A 17,895-nucleotide genomic window follows, 5' to 3' on the forward strand; every position below is an offset into this window, starting at 1 on the left:
TTTCAATTCAATACGGTTTTAAGATTTTATTTATTTTAATGTCGAAATTGGTAAATTTTTTTTAAATAAGCTCGAAGGCGTGTGAAAAGCCCACACGGTTTTGAAGGACAGAAGCCTTGTCTCTCTCTGTTTGCTTTCTCCATTTGCCAATGTTAATACCCTCATCGGGTTTTTTTTTTTTTTTTGTCCCGACAAGACAAATGTAAAAAAAATGTAATTAAATATTAACATTAGTACTAATAAACATAAAAAAGAAAAGATGTTCCCTATTATATAAAAAGAAGCGTAAATTGGTTGCGGCAGTGGCAACAACGTAAATTAATGCCTGCCTTCTTACCAAAGTTTCTATAAATTCGAGTCCTCGTTCCCTCCTCGTTTCCCATCTCACCAAAAGCAAAAGCATCTTACTTTTCTCACTCTACGTTTCGCTCTGAAAGGAAAGCAGAGATTTTCCAAGTACTCTCTCTCTCTCTATCTCTCTCATTTCCTTTGGCAATTCTTGCATAAACGTAACATTAAAAGGCCTGTCTTTGCAAACTCAATATGAATGTGCAGGAACAAGACAGAGAAAACATGGGTTATGTTGGGTTCTTGGTTTTGGGTGTGGTCGGAGTAATGGCCTCCGGTGTGAATGGCGGCGGCGGTTGGGTCAACGCCCACGCCACTTTCTACGGCGGCGGTGATGCTTCCGGCACAATGGGTAGACTTTCTTCTTCACCCACACAAAAAAAAGTTTCCACCTTTATGTTTCCCCCAATAAGATTCCCTCAATTGCCCATTTTACCACCATTTCTTCAACTTAATCTTGCAAGTATTATAACGGAATCCGATAAACATTTGCCCTTTATGAGAGGAAATGTAACGAACAAACGAACAAAAACACTGTAAATGAAACCCATCCATATGGACAAAACCACTGTAAATGAACAATCTAAGCGAAACCAAGAAAACGCATTTGGAGATTTCCGTTCTTTAATCAAAATCTGTTTCCATCAGGCGGGGCGTGTGGGTACGGCAATCTGTACAGCCAAGGATACGGGATGAACACGGCGGCGCTAAGCACGGCTCTGTTCAACAACGGGATGAGCTGTGGGGCGTGTTTCGAGATAAAGTGCGTGAGTGATCCTAAATGGTGTCTCCCTGGCTCCGTAGTGGTCACAGCCACTAACTTCTGCCCTCCAAACAACGCTTTACCCAACAACGCCGGTGGATGGTGCAATCCTCCCCAGCAACACTTTGATCTCTCCCAGCCTGTCTTTCAGCGCATTGCTCAGTACAGAGCTGGTATTGTCCCTGTTTCTTACCGAAGGTATGCTCTCTTCCCACGATTGAATTTGCCAAAAATATAGGATTTTGGTTCGAGAAATCTTGCTGTCTTCGCAGAAATTTACTCGGCCGCTTGGTTATATGTTTCTTTAGCTAAAGCCCACAACAGAACTCTTGGTTTGATCGATCAATTAACAGGAGCCTCATTCTGTTGTTTTGTTCTTGTTTGGTTGCAGAGTTCCATGCATGAGGAGGGGAGGGATAAGGTTCACGATCAATGGGCACTCTTACTTCAATCTCGTACTCATCACAAACGTCGCCGGCGCCGGAGACGTGAACGCAGTGGCGATAAAGGGATCTCGGACAGGATGGCAGCCGATGTCGAGGAACTGGGGACAGAACTGGCAGAGCAACTCTTACCTCAACGGGCAGTCTCTGTCCTTCAAAGTCACCACCAGTGACGGCCGATCCGTCGTCTCCTCCAACGTCGCTCCCTCCGGCTGGTCCTTCGGCCAGACCTTCACCGGTGCTCAGTTAGGCTGATGGGGAAGAGGGCATCTTCGTAATTGTCATTACCTTGCTCATCTCTCTCGAGTTTTAATAAAACATATGTATGAATTAAGATGGCAAAAAAGTGAACGAGTAGCGTGGAGGGGTATATTAGTAACTTTAGTTCTCGTGCAAAGTACAGGTCACCGACGATGAATGACGTGTCCCTTTGGGCCGCTTAGTTTTACGGCAGGCTTCTGATGACGTCATCTCCTGGGACCGTTCTGGTTTTTTTTTTATCTAATAAGTTGAGAATAAAAAAAAGTTTTTTTTTTTTTTTTTTTTGGTAAAGAATAAAAAAAAGTTAGTTAAAGTATTCCATAGGGTTTGGTGAAATCTCAGTGATAGCATCATTATACACTGTATGTTTTATTTTGTATTACCCAATTTTATTAATAAACCTTTACTTTACTACTATGTCATAAGTTTCGTTTTTTTCAAGTAATGAAAATTGAAAATTCATTGCATACCTTTTTTTCCCTGAATTCCCCGACTGTTTTCTTACAAGGGCGTTTCCAATTCCGTGCAAAAAAAAAAAATGTCACTACTGGGTCCCACTTAACATTCGGGTCGGACTTAACAAAATGGGCCTCTATGAAGCCCATTTGAGAGCCCATCAGTGAAAGCCTGCTTCTGAACGACGCGTTTAAGGACAAGTTGGGGCTAATAATATGATTCGGTTCTTGGGCCTTGAGTGAATGAATTGGAGTCAATTTAATTGGGCCAGTGCTCAAAATAAAATTAGAGAGTTGCCCAAAACGAGTCGCTCAGTTCCCGTGTTTAGCAAGTATCAAAATGAGTCGCTAACTCGCTTGATCGCTCAGTTCCTGTGTTTTGACAATTATCAAAATGATGGCTATCTATATATTATTATTATTATTATTAATAAGGTAGGAGGAGATGAGCAAACTGAGATGAATATCGAGAGTAAATGAAATTCGTTATACAGATGAGTAATACACGTACGTACAAAAACGCTAACACCTATAATAAAAAAAATGGTGTTTTATAAATTGACACCGAAAAGATAATATCACGTCAAGAAATAGACAGATAGTTTAACAAAAAGGACGAATTAATTAGGAATGTTATTATAATTAGGGTTTCTATCAGTTGAGGAGTTATGATGATTCATGAATGGTGGGGCTGAAAGTGCGTGTTCCCCATGCAACGAGATATAGGAAGACCAAAACAACGCATAATTGAACAGTAGGGGCTATTGTTCAACCGTGACCAAAATAATTAATGCACTACGAACAAGCATGTGAATGTAAATAGTTTGTGCATGCAAAACATTGAAATTCCCACAATGGGTGAATGTTTTCACCTGTAGTGCAAAATTTGGATGATCTGACATTTTTATTTTGAAGGTACGTTTCAAATTTATAACCACAAGCGGCCCACCATCGTCCAAAATTCAATGTCTTATAACGCAAGGTCATTAATTATGTTTTGAATATTTTCTTTTAAGACATATCCAAGAAGAATAAGAAATATCCCCTTTTTTATACGTTTAGATATGGGAAATTATATTTATTTTTAATGAGGTGAGAGAAAGAGGTGATTCCATTCCATCACTAACCAAGCCTATCAACTCCAAGTGTAATAGAATAGGTGCACTGCTTCACTTTTACAAGCTGTACAAACTGCTTTTTCACTTTGAGCCCTACATTTGTCTTGTTTAATCATTTAGCTCCTTTTTTGGGAGAATTTCGTTTTTATTTTTCAGGTAAAAATAAAATAAAAGCCTTCAAATTTCATGACTAAATTTGGTGGGGTTTTCAGTCTTGAAACTATTCGGCATTCAATCTCTGCGCCTATATTTACTGTAAATAGTGTAATGTGTCCTTGGAGAAACACAATTTTTTTTCATCAAACCCATGACCATCTGGATGAATCAGAGGCTTATAGCCTACCCTACGAAAGGGCCTGTTGAGATGGGTTGCTTCTTTCTTTCTTGAATGATATATGCATATATATACGTATGTATGTATGTTATATGATCTGTAGCAGACATCATACATTCTGATTGCTTTCAGTCTCGAGAACTGTTGCTTTGTCTAAATGTTTCACATTTTCGGAGGCTGATGTCTTATTGCGTGTCCCTTCGCAAAGTTTTCTACTTTGTCAAATCCTCGTGAAATTCATCATTGCTATAAAACATGATTTTTTTTTTCTGTGTTTCTACATCCATATATATATAGATAATGGATCAAATTTATATGGTCATTGTTACATTTAATTAATCTATTTTTATATATAAAAAAAAACCTTTTTTGTTGTGCGTTTGAATATAGAGGAAAAGGAGACAATTAAGCATGGGCAGGTAAGTGTCCTCCAAACATTAAGAAGTGGGTCTTTGGATTAGGTTTCTGACATTTCCTGAAGTTAAGAGATTCACATCTCCTATATGCATTACTTGTAGGTCTTGTCCCCTTTTTTTCTTTTATCCTTCATAATACTAACAAAATATTTTTCTTTTTATCATGTCCTTGTGTAACAAACTAGACCAATCTTCATGCTTCATGTCTCGACTATATGTGTCTAGAATGAGGTAATCGAAACTAGGGGTCGGTATGGGTCACGAATGCGAAATTTTCAAGATATCCGAATTTGAATGTCTCGGATGGCATAATTCATTGTCCGAATTCGTACCTATGAAATTGGATATCCAAACTCAAAAATCCACGAGTCAATTATCGGGTATCCACGATATCCAAATCCGAATATTTTCAATTAGTTTGATCAATTTTTAAAATTCACTTATATATATATACATATTCAAATTCATTCCAAATCAATTTAGAATGTAATTTTATCCAAAATAAATTCAAAATCTACGATATAAATCTTTCCAACAATATCTATATATAATCATTAAAATAAAAAATATAACAGCTATTAAATTATAAATAAAAGAGAAAAATGTGTTGATAATGAGTTAAATAACCATTTTAAAAAACTATATAAATAAAAATATATTCATAAATATATTTAAACCCTAAACTTTAAAGGGTATTTTTGTATTCTACATATATATATATATACACACACGAGACAATAACTATTATCCAAACCTAAACTCGAAATTTAGATATTCTAATATTATTATCCGATCTTATATGTTATTTTACGTCTATTCAAAGCTTTAGATACCTGATCCATGGATATGTCGAAATTCGGATTTTTTCCATCCCTAATCGAAACCTGTTACTTCGTCATTGACAAAATTGATCTAGATGTACATATATGGATGCATATATAGTTTCTATTTATTTCACTAAATAAGGATACAGAAATCCCGTTTTGTATTTCCTTTTTTTGTTGGTTACCATAATCACATAACTTAGTTATGAAATATTTCCTTCTCGAAACGTAATGTGTATGAAATTTAAGTTGTACAATAGCTCGCATCATCATGATGCATGCCAAAGCGTAGAGAGGAACAATAATGAAAATAATATGATAACAGCGAGTGGTTGGCATGGTATAGTTTGACATATCGTCGGGTACTGAAGACATATGGGTAGGGTTAGAGACATCTGTTGAGGGTGTGGGACGAGACCTTCCATTACTTGTTGTACACATTTGTCTTTATATATATGTATAATATATGGTCCTTATGGGAGGGAACAGACCTAACAGAATCTCGTGGACTAGCCTTTGCTATTTGCCTCATGGCCCATGCCATATGTCACATTCCTTAAGTACCCTTCAAAATCTTTGGCTTCACTTCTTCATTATTGTCCTTCTCTTGTACCGAATTCAAATTTTCATAATAAATATAACGCCGTACCAAGTTTAAATATGGTTTTAATTATATTTTATGCATACGGCATCACATGTCCCATCGTGTCTCACCTCCATAATTGCTGCTTTCTCCACTCCTTCAAATAAAAAAAAATATATACATCCGAAGTTCGTTTTGGTCGCATTCCAAACTACGTGGATCGCCAGCCACGTTAAAAATCACATCATAACTACTATTATGGTCGTAATCTTTACTTATTACTCGAAGGATGGCCATTGTAATTTATTACAATTTACATGTCAAACAAAAAATAGCATTCACTATGGACGTACCAAACCCTAACAGTAATTTCCATTAAAATGCAATAATTCCCTAATCACATCCATTACATAGATTACATCTCGATGTCAGTCGAGGATATTATTATATACCAACAATATCTAGGGTGACCTAATCACATCAAAGTAGAGCGTAAATACAAATTTCTTGGTGCATGCGGTGATGGATATGACATTGGACCGTGTCATTTCCATCTCTCCTTCATTCAATGCACAGTGAGGCCGCGAAAGACCGAACTGTTTTGTTTTATGGATACGACCATTTATTTATTTATTTTTGTAACATTTTTTCTTTTTATTTTTTTTTTAAATATCCTTTGTGTTGTGTCTACTGTGTATCCAGAATGTTTCACAACCTTTACATTTCGCATGGAAAGTTCTTTCACTTTCTTGTTTCTTTATGGAACTGTGAACGTTTTCCTGTTGTATTTTATATTACTTTTGAGATTTATTTTCTCATCGTAATTATAAAGACCTTTCGTATCATTCTTTCCGTCGTCAGTGAAGGGTTCACGTGGATTTTTTATTTATTTACATTTTTATGATTTGAATAATTTCTTACTCTTCATTTCATGGAAGAATTAAGTAGATTTTTTAGTTTATATAGTACAATTTTTATATTATATCATTATAAAACCAAATGGGGTTATATTGGATTCAGACAAAAGTGGATGTCTGAATCTGATGCTCGCCCACCTGCTCAACGTGGAATTGTCAGTGAGTTGTTGTTAGTCTTCTGAGAAGGGTTTGTGTTTTCCCATTTTCACAAAAAAATCATTTTATAAAATTTTCTTATATATATATATCGTGTTCAGTTAATCTTAGCAGTTGGATCCACACCTCTGCTCTGCTGCCCTCTTCTGATTCATATATATATATATATATCATATTTATTGTAACGTCTGCCATTTGGGTTTCTGGTCAAATAAGAAACCATCTATTATAAGGTACCAGTCTTACCAAATTATTTAATTTCATTTGACTAGCTTATGCATATGTAGACATATACGTATGTATGTGTATACAAGTTTACATGCACACGTAAGTTTTAAGGCCACAGCTTATTTATAAATTGGCAAAAATAATCATAAAATCTTGGAAAAAATTCATTGTCTTGCCATTTGAAATCAAACATCATTTAACGTAAATGAGTTTTCCGCTTTGTCGTTACGTTACCACAATAGTATCAATAGAGGTTGGCATTTCAATACGATTTCTATTAACCAGACTGTATCGAAAACAAAAAAGTGATATTTTTCCAAAATCGAACTGTTCAAAATTCTCAAATTATATTTTTTTGAAAACCGAATTTTTTGAAATCAAATCGAACCCAACCGATTTTTTAAAAAACCCTAAAAAACCTAAGAAAGATCTACCTTTTTAATAAAAACTAGAACCAAACTGAAAAAAAATCGAAACCGAATATAAAATATTGACCGATTGATACATATTTTTATAAAACCCAAAAGAATCGAACCCAACCATTCACGAACCGAATACCGAGACGCCCATTTCTAATCTCTAAATTTAACAACATATACATAAAATGTTAAAAAAAATTATATATATAACCCTTAGAGATTAGCCACGATCGTCTATTTCGAAATATTGTATATCATGTACTATATGAAGCCACTCAGAAACTTTGGAATCTCTCCGCTTTTTATAAGATAAGGACCCGCCATTTGAGACCGAGGGTCTGTAATGAAGGGACAAAAAAGTCAAAAGAGAAACAAGAGGGGGAGTTGGGTATTAACAAGAAAAAAGTGGGGTTTTCAGGCAAAAGACAGAAAGTAATGTGGTAAGAGAGAAAAATAAAATGGTGGTTGTGTTAGAACTTTGAACTTCAGAAGAGAGAGTCCAATTCAATGACAAGTTTGTTTATTTTTAACTCTTTTTTTTTTTTGCAATTATAATTTAAGTTTTTTAAAAAAAGGACCATGAAAGAAAGGGAAGACTAAAAGGTCTTTCATCTCTATTTTCTGTTTTCTCTCTGACACAAACTATGCTTCCTAGTGTTAACAGATGTGTGTAACACAACACCCCAAAATCTCTCTCTCTCTCTAGAGAGAGAGAGAGAGAGAGAGAGAGAGAGAGAGAGAGAGAGAGAGAGAGAGAGAGATTCAGTACAGTGAGTACACGTCGCGTAAATAACATGACCTTTTGTCTTCTATAGAAGACCGAGAGCTGGAGATTAAGACAGATTCAACATTCATCTGTCATGCTCTTCTCACACGTGCGAAAAAACATACGTTTTGTTCACTCCCAATTTTGCGCCTTCACCTCTTACCGTTCTTTAGATAAAATCACGATTTTCAGTCATAGTCAAATCGCATCTGATGTTAGAAATATAAATGAATCGAGGGCATTGTCACACGTAACTTAGTTCTTTTTAATAAAAAAAATGTTATCCTATGATCATATATATGATCCGTAATACAGTTTGCGCATTGGTGGGTATGAATTTCGAAGCAAACTGCCAATGAAAATACAAAAAATTTGAAAGAAATTAAGAACTTGGTTTATATATATATTTTTTTAAAAATATAGTATGCATGCAGTTGAATCAAAACGGGGTGAGGATGGATGGTTATCCACTTATACTCTCCCTCTCTCTCTAAGTGGTGAAATATGGTCATGACATATGTACGGATTGATATATGTATACATTTATACGTAGAGACATACGTAACATTTTGCAATGTATACATGAATGTGCCAATCTTATACCATACAGACAATATATATGCCCGCGTGTGTGCATATGTATCGATGTTCTCCTCTTAACTCTCATTTTGTCTACTACTTTTTTTCCTTCTCCATTAATGGAGATGGTTTATGCTGACATGGCGTCTCTCTCCATCACACCACTCGTCGTTTCCTCTTCCTCTGACTACTCGTCCTCATCTCGTTACCGACAACTCAGCTGTAACAGCGTCGTCTTATCCGAAGATCTGTCTTGGATGGATCTGATCAACGCTCCCAGATCATGGGACCTTCCTTTCAACATCGAGAACGATCATCGTCTCTTCAACCGAAGCAATTTCGAAGTAGGGTTTCACCAGAGTCCGAGTAATCTGAACAATGCGGTGATTAAGGGAGAGATCAGTGATCACAACAACAGCGAGGTTAGTGGTAAGGAGGAGGCTGATATTATTAATGGAAACGGAAAGCCATCGTCGAAGGCGAATATCTCGAGAGGACATTGGAAGCCAGCCGAAGATAATAAGCTCAGAGAACTCGTCGCCGTCTACGGACCACAAAACTGGAACCTTATCGCAGAGAAGCTCCATGGAAGATCTGGTAATTCCGTCAATCAAGGAAGAACTTGTGTTTTTTTCCATCTGGGTCATCTTAAATCTGTGAAAGATGTAACCTTTTCTTGATATTTTCAAATTATGATGTTGTGACAGGGAAGAGCTGCAGACTGAGATGGTTCAACCAATTGGATCCGAGAATAAACAGGAGGGCGTTTACAGAGGAAGAAGAGGAGAGATTAATGCAAGCGCATAGGCTATATGGGAACAAGTGGGCAATGATATCGAGGCTCTTCCCTGGAAGAACTGACAATGCAGTCAAGAACCATTGGCATGTCATCATGGCTCGCAAATACAGAGAACACTCCACTGCTTACCGGAGAAGGAAGATGATTACCCTCAAACCTCTCCCTAAACCCATCCCTAATCCTGATCCCAGCCCTAATCGCACTTTTAACCATAATCATCACCATCTTCAGCCACAGCAGAAGCAGCTTCACCACTTCACTCACCCTTCTTTTCCTGAGTTTAACCATGGTGGTTTACCTTTAACCCACTTGGTTAATGCCCCCAACCCAAGTGACCTGCATCAGCCGCTGATGCTGCCTTTACATCTCTTTCAAGGTCCGTTCCTGTTCATGCCACTGTAGCAGCTCAGTGTTTTCATTGTAACAGTGTCAGAAATTTCAGGTTTCCTGACGCATTCTTTATGGATTTTCAGGTTGCGAGGGCAATGAAGCTCAGATGGAGGGTATGTTTGGCAACCAAATGATGGATACTTCCGACCAGACAATCCCACACGACGTTGTTACTGGTTTCAAAGACGGTCCTTGCCATAACTTTGCTTCAATGGAGGCAGGAGAGACTGTCACGTTCGAGAGGATTAGTAACGACCACCAACCACCACCTTTCTTTGATTTTCTTGGCGTTGGAGACACATGAACCAAGTGGTCTTTTTCTTTTTCTTTTTCCATTTTTCCCACTTAATTAGTTAATGTCAGTCGATTAATTAGTTAACCAAGAGCTTTAGGAGACAAAAACGAGATCTGGTTCCTTGTCATCTGTGTAGATTGTCGCTGTCTTTGTTCCCACGTCGAGTAAACTCGTTTTAGTAGGTTTTTACGTTTATATCGGCTTTTAGTTCCCAAATTGACCGTATCAAAATAATATGACATGTAATTAAGTCTTTATTTGGAAATTTCTTTGTCTCCTATGACGGATCTTTTTAAGAACGTGAATGCTGTTTTTTTTTTGCCCTAAACATTATAAGATCATACAGCAATCAATATGCATGCATGAATACAAATAATGTTACAATTAATACTATTAATGTCTCGAAATACAGCGTTTTACTTCGCCATTCGATGCAATAACAACAAAATTAAGAAAAGGGTACGTAAAAGGATTGAAGGGAGGGAAGAAGAATAGGACAGTAAGACCGAAACAGAGAAATACTTTGCTTTACTTTGGAGTTTTGCAGGAAACATTCATTCTACATGGGCCTGCAAGATTCAGGCAGAGATTCTGCAACAGAAAGTTAAACATGCAAACACACATGCAAACGCATACATATATACATACACACACACACACAATGCGTTGATTGTTTTGATGGAGACCGTTCAACGAATTATCACCGTACCCTCTTTCCTTGTTGCATTTTTTGAAAAGCTTCTTATTCTCATGTCACCCACATGCCCTTTTCCTCTTTCCCCGTAACCATCCTCTATTTATGACATTTTACGTGTACACATGCACATACTAATTATACATACTGTAACAAATTTATCTTTTTTTATGTTAACTACGTAATAGTTATATATATATATATATATATATATATATATTACTAAATGGGGCTCAAATGTAAATCCCCATCGTGATAAAGTTTTAATTTTTTTGATGAAGCGTGTCGGGATTCAGGTAGTCGTTTTCTTTGTTTTTCTCCTCCTTTTTCCGAAACAGCTTCGCGTGCTGTTTTTCTCCATTTGGAACAGAAACTTTATGTCGTGTTGCGTTTCGCATGGATATGAACAAAGAAAAACAAAACTGCAACCACTGCGGCTTTGTTTCAGCTAAACAGCGCAGCTTCTGAACTGTCGTTTCGAGTGTTTGGGTTTCTTGGAATGGTTTGGGCTTCACTCGTGCAGGCCCATTGGGCTGACCTTCTACCCCAATCCATTAAACGGGTGGCGGACTTCCTCACGATTTTGTTCATTTATATATGTAATGATCGCTTCGGGAACTAAAAATATGATATACTTTGATCAATGTAATATCCGAAGGGTGATTTTAATCCAATAAAGGCATGTCTCTTTCGTGTTCAGAACCAAGAAGAAATTACGTGGTAATGTCATGGATGATATGCTTCATTCAATACGCATCATTTTTTAATCCTATATATTTAATATAGTTTTCGAGAAATTTAATAGCTTAATGTACTTAATTCAACGTGTTATTATTTAAAAAAACAATTAATTGTAAGGAACAACGAAAATTTGTTGACTTGAAAAAATAAAACTTAAAAACCTAAAAGGAGAGCAAAAAGAAAAAGAAAAAAAAAAGGAGAGTTTTCTTTTTCTTTTGTTTTTTCCCCTGGTCCCATGAGCGAGACTTCATGTCATCCATGATGCATATCTGTATCATGTCATCCATGATGCATATCTGTATTATTTAATGAAAAAATTATTTATAATTTAACTCATCTTTTGGACATAAAAAAAAAAGCTTTGTATTTGTTTTTCCTCCCAAAAGCTGAACCACTTTATGAACGTATAGTTGCGTATAAGGTCCATGGCGGAAGCTGGCAGATATCCTTTGCACCTAACATCGTTCCTTTTAAATAATTCCATATTCTTACAATATATCTCTTTCTTATTTTCCATTGCTCACGAGAAATCGTTCTTGGTCAATGGTCAATGGTGTTTCGCACCCCATTGAATTTTGTGTACATATATATATCACATTGGGTGGCACTAACGCAAAATATAAAAGTGGGTGTAATTATTTTCATGATACTCCTGTCCATGTAGTATGTATGTATGTATATATACACACACACATGTATATATATGTAGTGGAAAAGGGTAGTGGAGATATGGGAAAAGAAAGGGAAGAAAAAGAGCAACTTTATTGGTGTTCAGTTGTAGCTTTTGTTCAGTGCCAATGGTTGGATTCTTTTTATAAGTTGGGACTGACAAAGAAAGATGCTTCGGCTTTTTGTTACCTAAAGAAAATTCGTGGCCCTCATTTATTTAGCTTTTCTTTTGTTTTCCCTCGAACTCAATTGGACCCACTTGAGCATCACACCAAATACGTATACGCACTTGTATAGTGAACGAATACTGAACCTTCTGTGTAACTCATCTACCAAAGAGGACACTGATTTCAAGGTTATTACAAAGTTATCCTCTACACTACCCTCTGGTTTTCCAATATATATGTATATGTATGTGTGTGTGTATATATATATATATATATGAAATGTTAAGAGACATACGAGTAGAAATGTCGGATTGAGATTAAGGTTCCAACATATGGGTATTCATGAAATAACCCCATATCTCTTTAAGGTATATTGATGATTCGCAGAGTTATTGTCTAACAAAATATCTACATATAAATCAGTTCTTGAATCGTCTCTCTATGTATGTAAGAGAGAGAGTCAGATCCTGTCGTTTACAGTTGAGTTGTTCTCGTGGAAGTTGAGGGATCGAGCCAAGGCAGCAGGGTTGGCTTGCAAAGCCATAGATGATTCAGACACTAAGCTTCTATTGTTAGCCAATCCCTTGTCCGTACTGTTCTTGTCCTGGCCAGTCGTCTTCTCCACTCTGATCGCTGACTTTGACTTTACGAAGCTTCTAGTGGATTCGCTTATTTCATCAACTCTCTCCCTGTCAGTACCTTTGGAGCTTGTGTCTGTTTCAAGTGAAGTTTGATCTCTTGTTCTTTTCCCTTGACATTGGGAAGTGTTTGGAGGCCACAGCGGAACTGTACAGCCCCAGTAGAAGGGCATAGGGTAGAAATTAGAGTTGGAAATTGCGGGATTCCATCCATAAGGCCAATGAGGCAGAACTGGAAACGTTACTTGCGGAGCAAGAAAACCGTTGTTCTTGACGATCTGTGAAGCAGAATCGGCGGTTCCCTTCATGTCTCCGTTACGGTCTTCGCCAGGATCAGTCACCATGAAACCAGATGACCCGAAATTGAGAATCGTTGCCGAGTTGTTGCCTTTGTTATTGTCGGAATCGATCTGAAGGTACTGATTCGGAGGAGAAGAGGCCCAACCTTTGTTCTTGCGTCTGCCTGATCCAACGGGGACGTTCCTCATGGATCCGCCAGCGGTCCAGTACCTCTGACAGTTCTTGCAGAAGTGACGTGGCTGGTTCACGTTGTAGTTGTTGTAGTAACAGAACTTGGTGTCAGTGCTCTTGCACCTCGGACATGGCAGGATCTTGTCCGGTTTCTTCATGGCTGTTTTCTCTGGTGATTCGCTTGTCACCTCGCTGTGCTGATCTCCGTTGTTCTTTGAGCTTCTTGGCGATGAATTCTCCAAACCCGTTTCTGGCTCCTCGTTGAGATCAGGTGACATCAGAGGATATTTGAAGCTGCTGTTGTCATCTGCAATCGGCTTCTTCTTCTTCTTCTTCTTCACCTGAGAATTGCAGAACTCTTAAGATTCGAATCAACAGTGACCAAAAAAACAGATTTTTTTTCCCATAGAAATAATACTAAGAAACGCATCGATTCTGCTCGTCTAAGCACAGAGAGGATGGTCAGATGACCGCTATCACAATCGGGAAAACCCAGTAAAATGGTCAGAACCCTGCGAATATGGAGAGAACAGAACAAACTGATGATTCCACGAGGACATGGTTTCCAGGAGTAATGATCAGCTAGAAAACGGCTAATTTTCCTATGAATCAGATTCCAGACGACAGGAGGAGGAAAGCCCTGAAACCCCTTGGGAAAATCGAGATCGACCCTTTAACAGATTCGATCAACCCAAAAATGGGCACCTCTCGGAATCGCAGATAAACAACGTTTTGGGCCCGATCACGGAATTGGAAACCACCCCGATCTCTCCCATGGATAACAAGCAATAGGGATTCCCACGACATACCTTATCTGGTTCAAACGAGGGACAACAAGAGGACGAGGAAGAGGAAGAAGCCTCCTTGCCGAGAGAACAAGAGGGAACAGTGGAGGAAGACAATGGATCATCATGAAACGATGTTATTGTCCTCCCAAACAACTTTATCGCCGTGTCTCTATGTCCATACATAGTGATTTTCCCGAGTCCCGACACAGACAGAAATGAAAACTGATGCTGAAATCGATTTCTGCCCTTTTGGTTTTTTTTGTTTTTGTTTTTTCGGGTGCGTAATCGAAAGAAACGGAGGATCTTAGAGGAGAGTGGGGGAAAGGGGGGTTTTTGAAGAGGAAACGAGGAATGGATGGATAGTACGAAGGAGGAGAGAGAAAGTGGGGAAGGTGACACGTCAGCAGAGAGATAAGGGCCTCTGGTGACCTGAGAGCCACATGTTGATGCAAAGTGGGCTTTCAGATCTTTTCACGCTCTTTTTGATTCCCTCTTCCTCTGCCTCCCTTGGATCTCCCTCTTTCTTGCCACGTCGGATTTTCCCCGCCATCCTCGTTCATTTTTGTTTGTTTATTTTATCCCTATTTTCTTATATTTTGGATTCCCATTTTGTTTGTATAACCAACGTTGAATTCAGGGGAAAAAAAAAAGAAGTTATAGTTGATACTACCATTCTGTTATGACCATTGAAATTTACATTGATTTAACGATATATAAAATAATTACTATTACTTAACAAATTTTACCCAATGGCGTATAAGATATAAATGCTATTATATTAGTTGATATTAATAAATACTATATTATATGAATCATAGTAATGGAAAAGGTCGAAACTTTCCCACCATGCAATAGCTCGTTTAACCTGTTCACCTCTCCATGCGATATACTATAACTATTCCCTTTCCATCTCCACCAAGAAAAACATGTGGAAGACGAGCGTTCTATTAAAAAAATTTAAAATCGGAAAGTTAAATACAATTTAATTTCAAACGTATCAATGGTGTCTGTGTGAAGAATCATATATGTAAGTGTAACGTATATGTATATATGCATATATGTCCAACAAGGCACAACCTGTCATTCAGTGCCAAAATTCCTAGCTGTATAACTACGTGGCACGTGACCTACCTGGGCCTCATGTCATGCCACGTCAGCTGGAAAATCTCACTTGTGGGCCGTTGCTTGGGCGCGAAGGATCCCAGCCGCTAATCTCACTTGCAACTAGGGAACGCTGGACACGTGTCATAAGCAGAACATAGTTTCTGTGTAGGGCTGCTGTAGGGTATCCAACATACCAGCGTTTTGTGGCGCGCAAACAAGAGATTCTGAGGTTAGTTGTAGTGGGCTGGTGTTTGCCACGTGGCGTGTCCAAGGAAGAGATAAGGTTGGACCATATCTTTTTCTCTAATCCCACAAATCCTCTTGATATTAATTATTAAAAAATTCTTTTCTTATTTCCTATTATGCCCCTATTTTTTTCATAATTATGGAATTGGCCCGCTTATTTAGAAATACAAGTGGTCATCCCTCCGTCGTGCAAATTGCCATGGTGGTTATCCATTATTATTTGTGGTAAAGGTAAGAAAAGACACGATCGATCAGTGCAATGATACTACATTAATACCAATTCACAATAACCACAAATAATTTACGAATTTCATATTTTTTTCTTTTAACTAATATGAATATGAACACATCATTGTGTTAGTTTGGGAAAACCATTAAATATGCGAACAAAATTTGATAGAATGAATAATTTTTATCAGATTTTTTTTTTGTATATATTCTAAGTTCATTCGGACTTAAATAATTTTTTTGAATTATACCAACCAATTGACCTCCAAATTTCTCATGATTTATTAAGAGATATACAATTCAAATAATTTTATAATGTGGGACGTGATGTGACAGCACACTTAAATTTATGAATATTTACACTTCTTACACACTATAATATAATTTTGACATTTTGTTTCCTGCGTTTTTCTAAATGGACGTATTAAATCTTGCCGACAGCTTTAATCGGACCGTAAACTGGAAGCCTTTTGCGGTGTACGAGGCTATAGTAGTGAGCCCATAAAGGCCCATTAAAATTCGGCCCAATAGCTATCACGTTTATTCATGCAGCCAGCCATACGCAAGAACTAAATGTTTGGATCGTAATTTGTGTATTTCATGAATGTTTTTTTTTTATAATTCGAAAATTTACGGTGATCCAACTATATTTTTTAGAGAATCGGAAAAATTTATATAAATATTATTCCAAAAAAGACTCAAATTTAGATTAGAGTTAAATTTTAAGTATATTTAATGAATGTTATGTTACGGGTTCCATATATATTTAAGTTTCATACTTCAAAATAACCAAATATAAATTTTACCGAATCAATTTTCTCTTATAAAATTTAGGTCATTTTGATTTTCTATAATCTAATGCAATGCAAACCCTAAACTTGTAATAATTATCTAAAGTATCTGTGCTCAATATTAACTCGTTTTACATCTTTTGTTCAGCAAGTGACACAAGGATGATGTCACTTTTAATTCGACAGTGGAATCACACTGATTAATTTAACTCTATTTATTTCGAAATTAAAATGGTGAATTTAATTATACATACAGTTTTTTTTAAATAGTCGTCTCCTTTAAACATGTGGATCTGTGCAAAATTCGATTGGAATTGGGTCCCTTGAAAGAGAATAATAATTATTATTATTTTAAGAATAATAATAATAATAATTATTATTATTTTAAGAATAATCGACGAGGCATCTCTTCCTTTCATACTACATTCGATCCATTTTAGCATCATTCCATATATATATATATATATATATATATAAATATATTCTCCTTTATTTATTCCTTTTCCCCCTTTGTTTCCTTTTTCTTTTCTTCTCCATTTCATTACGTTTACGTTACAAGATACAAATTAGCTGAATCCCAATGTATTATAACAAACGACCGCCCTTTCAATTTTTCAATTTTTCTTTTGTTTTACAATATTACCGTCTTTATACTATAATTTTATAATACATGAAAATGTATATACACTGTATGAAAAGACATATCGTTTTGAAAGCGTCTTATGAATAAAACATTCCATTGGAGAGGTTCTGAAACCGGTCGTAGACAAATAGTTCCTTTCTGCCTACTCTTACAATAAATTTTTTAATTATTATTCTTCATATACATGCAAATTTTGATTTGTAGTGTTTAGCCGATAGAAAAACATCGTCAAACCATATACACGCTTTATTGCCATTTCTTGTCTCTTGCCTAAGCAAATCTTGGCAAATACATTGTTTATTAACCCTTAATTGAAAAATTCACGCTGTCGTGATCTGTTGATTAATTATATGGCAAAATTAAATAAATAAAACGAGATTATGCTTATGCAAATGAAATCATTAACTGAGCTCCACTTCAACCACCTGCTCTGCTCTCTCCGGGCAAGTTTCATCCTAATTCTTACATTTAGATAAATACCATTTATCAATTTTATACCCAAAGAGAAATGTAATTTCATAACTCGCAATGATGTGTATACGTTTATCAATTCATGCACCCCCTATTATTATATTACTCGATGATATCAACCTAAAAAAGATATATATATATATATATATA

At 36.6% G+C, this 17,895-nt stretch overlaps 3 protein-coding genes across 3 annotated transcripts; 2 read left to right on the top strand and 1 right to left on the bottom strand.

Moving 5' to 3' along the window:
• Window positions 1–353: 353 nt before the first annotated feature.
• LOC104822907 (expansin-A1-like) lies at window positions 354–2,229 on the top strand. The gene is made up of 4 exons (XM_010554267.1): window positions 354–456; window positions 556–700; window positions 997–1,309; window positions 1,503–2,229. Exons 2-4 carry the CDS (start codon window positions 574–576, stop codon window positions 1,807–1,809), a joined length of 747 nt encoding a protein of 248 aa, XP_010552569.1. The 5' UTR covers window positions 354–456; window positions 556–573; the 3' UTR covers window positions 1,810–2,229.
• Window positions 2,230–8,699: 6,470 nt separating this feature from the next.
• LOC104822908 lies at window positions 8,700–10,289 on the top strand. The gene is made up of 3 exons (XM_010554268.1): window positions 8,700–9,207; window positions 9,318–9,785; window positions 9,883–10,289. The coding sequence occupies exons 1-3, from the start codon at window positions 8,730–8,732 to the stop codon at window positions 10,101–10,103; spliced, it is 1,167 nt and encodes a 388-aa protein (XP_010552570.1). The 5' UTR covers window positions 8,700–8,729; the 3' UTR covers window positions 10,104–10,289.
• Window positions 10,290–12,661: 2,372 nt separating this feature from the next.
• On the bottom strand, window positions 12,662–14,594 carry LOC104822909 (cyclic dof factor 5-like). Its single transcript, XM_010554269.2, has 2 exons — window positions 14,284–14,594; window positions 12,662–13,815 (listed from the first exon to the last, which is right to left on the bottom strand). The coding sequence occupies exons 1-2, from the start codon at window positions 14,443–14,445 to the stop codon at window positions 12,826–12,828; spliced, it is 1,152 nt and encodes a 383-aa protein (XP_010552571.1). The 5' UTR covers window positions 14,446–14,594; the 3' UTR covers window positions 12,662–12,825.
• Between the last annotated feature and the right edge of the window lie 3,301 nt (window positions 14,595–17,895).

This window comes from Tarenaya hassleriana, unplaced genomic scaffold (assembly GCF_000463585.1).
Source record: "Tarenaya hassleriana unplaced genomic scaffold, ASM46358v1 Cleome39, whole genome shotgun sequence".
Lineage (NCBI taxonomy): Eukaryota > Viridiplantae > Streptophyta > Magnoliopsida > Brassicales > Cleomaceae > Tarenaya > Tarenaya hassleriana.

Bases quoted from the DNA above. Each gene is read 5' to 3' on its own strand.
- LOC104822907 (XM_010554267.1), top strand. From the start codon at position 574: ATGGGTTATGTTGGGTTCTTGGTTTTGGGTGTGGTCGGAGTAATGGCC. The intron at 701-996 runs GTAGACTTTCTT...TGTTTCCATCAG, and splicing joins TGATGCTTCCGGCACAATGG to GCGGGGCGTGTGGGTACGGC. The intron at 1,310-1,502 runs GTATGCTCTCTT...GTTTGGTTGCAG, and splicing joins GTCCCTGTTTCTTACCGAAG to AGTTCCATGCATGAGGAGGG.
- LOC104822908 (XM_010554268.1), top strand. From the start codon at position 8,730: ATGGAGATGGTTTATGCTGACATGGCGTCTCTCTCCATCACACCACTC. The intron at 9,208-9,317 runs GTAATTCCGTCA...ATGTTGTGACAG, and splicing joins GAAGCTCCATGGAAGATCTG to GGAAGAGCTGCAGACTGAGA. The intron at 9,786-9,882 runs GTCCGTTCCTGT...ATGGATTTTCAG, and splicing joins GCCTTTACATCTCTTTCAAG to GTTGCGAGGGCAATGAAGCT.
- LOC104822909 (XM_010554269.2), bottom strand. From the start codon at position 14,445: ATGTATGGACATAGAGACACGGCGATAAAGTTGTTTGGGAGGACAATA. The intron at 13,816-14,283 runs GTATGTCGTGGG...TGCAATTCTCAG, and splicing joins CCTCGTTTGAACCAGATAAG to GTGAAGAAGAAGAAGAAGAA.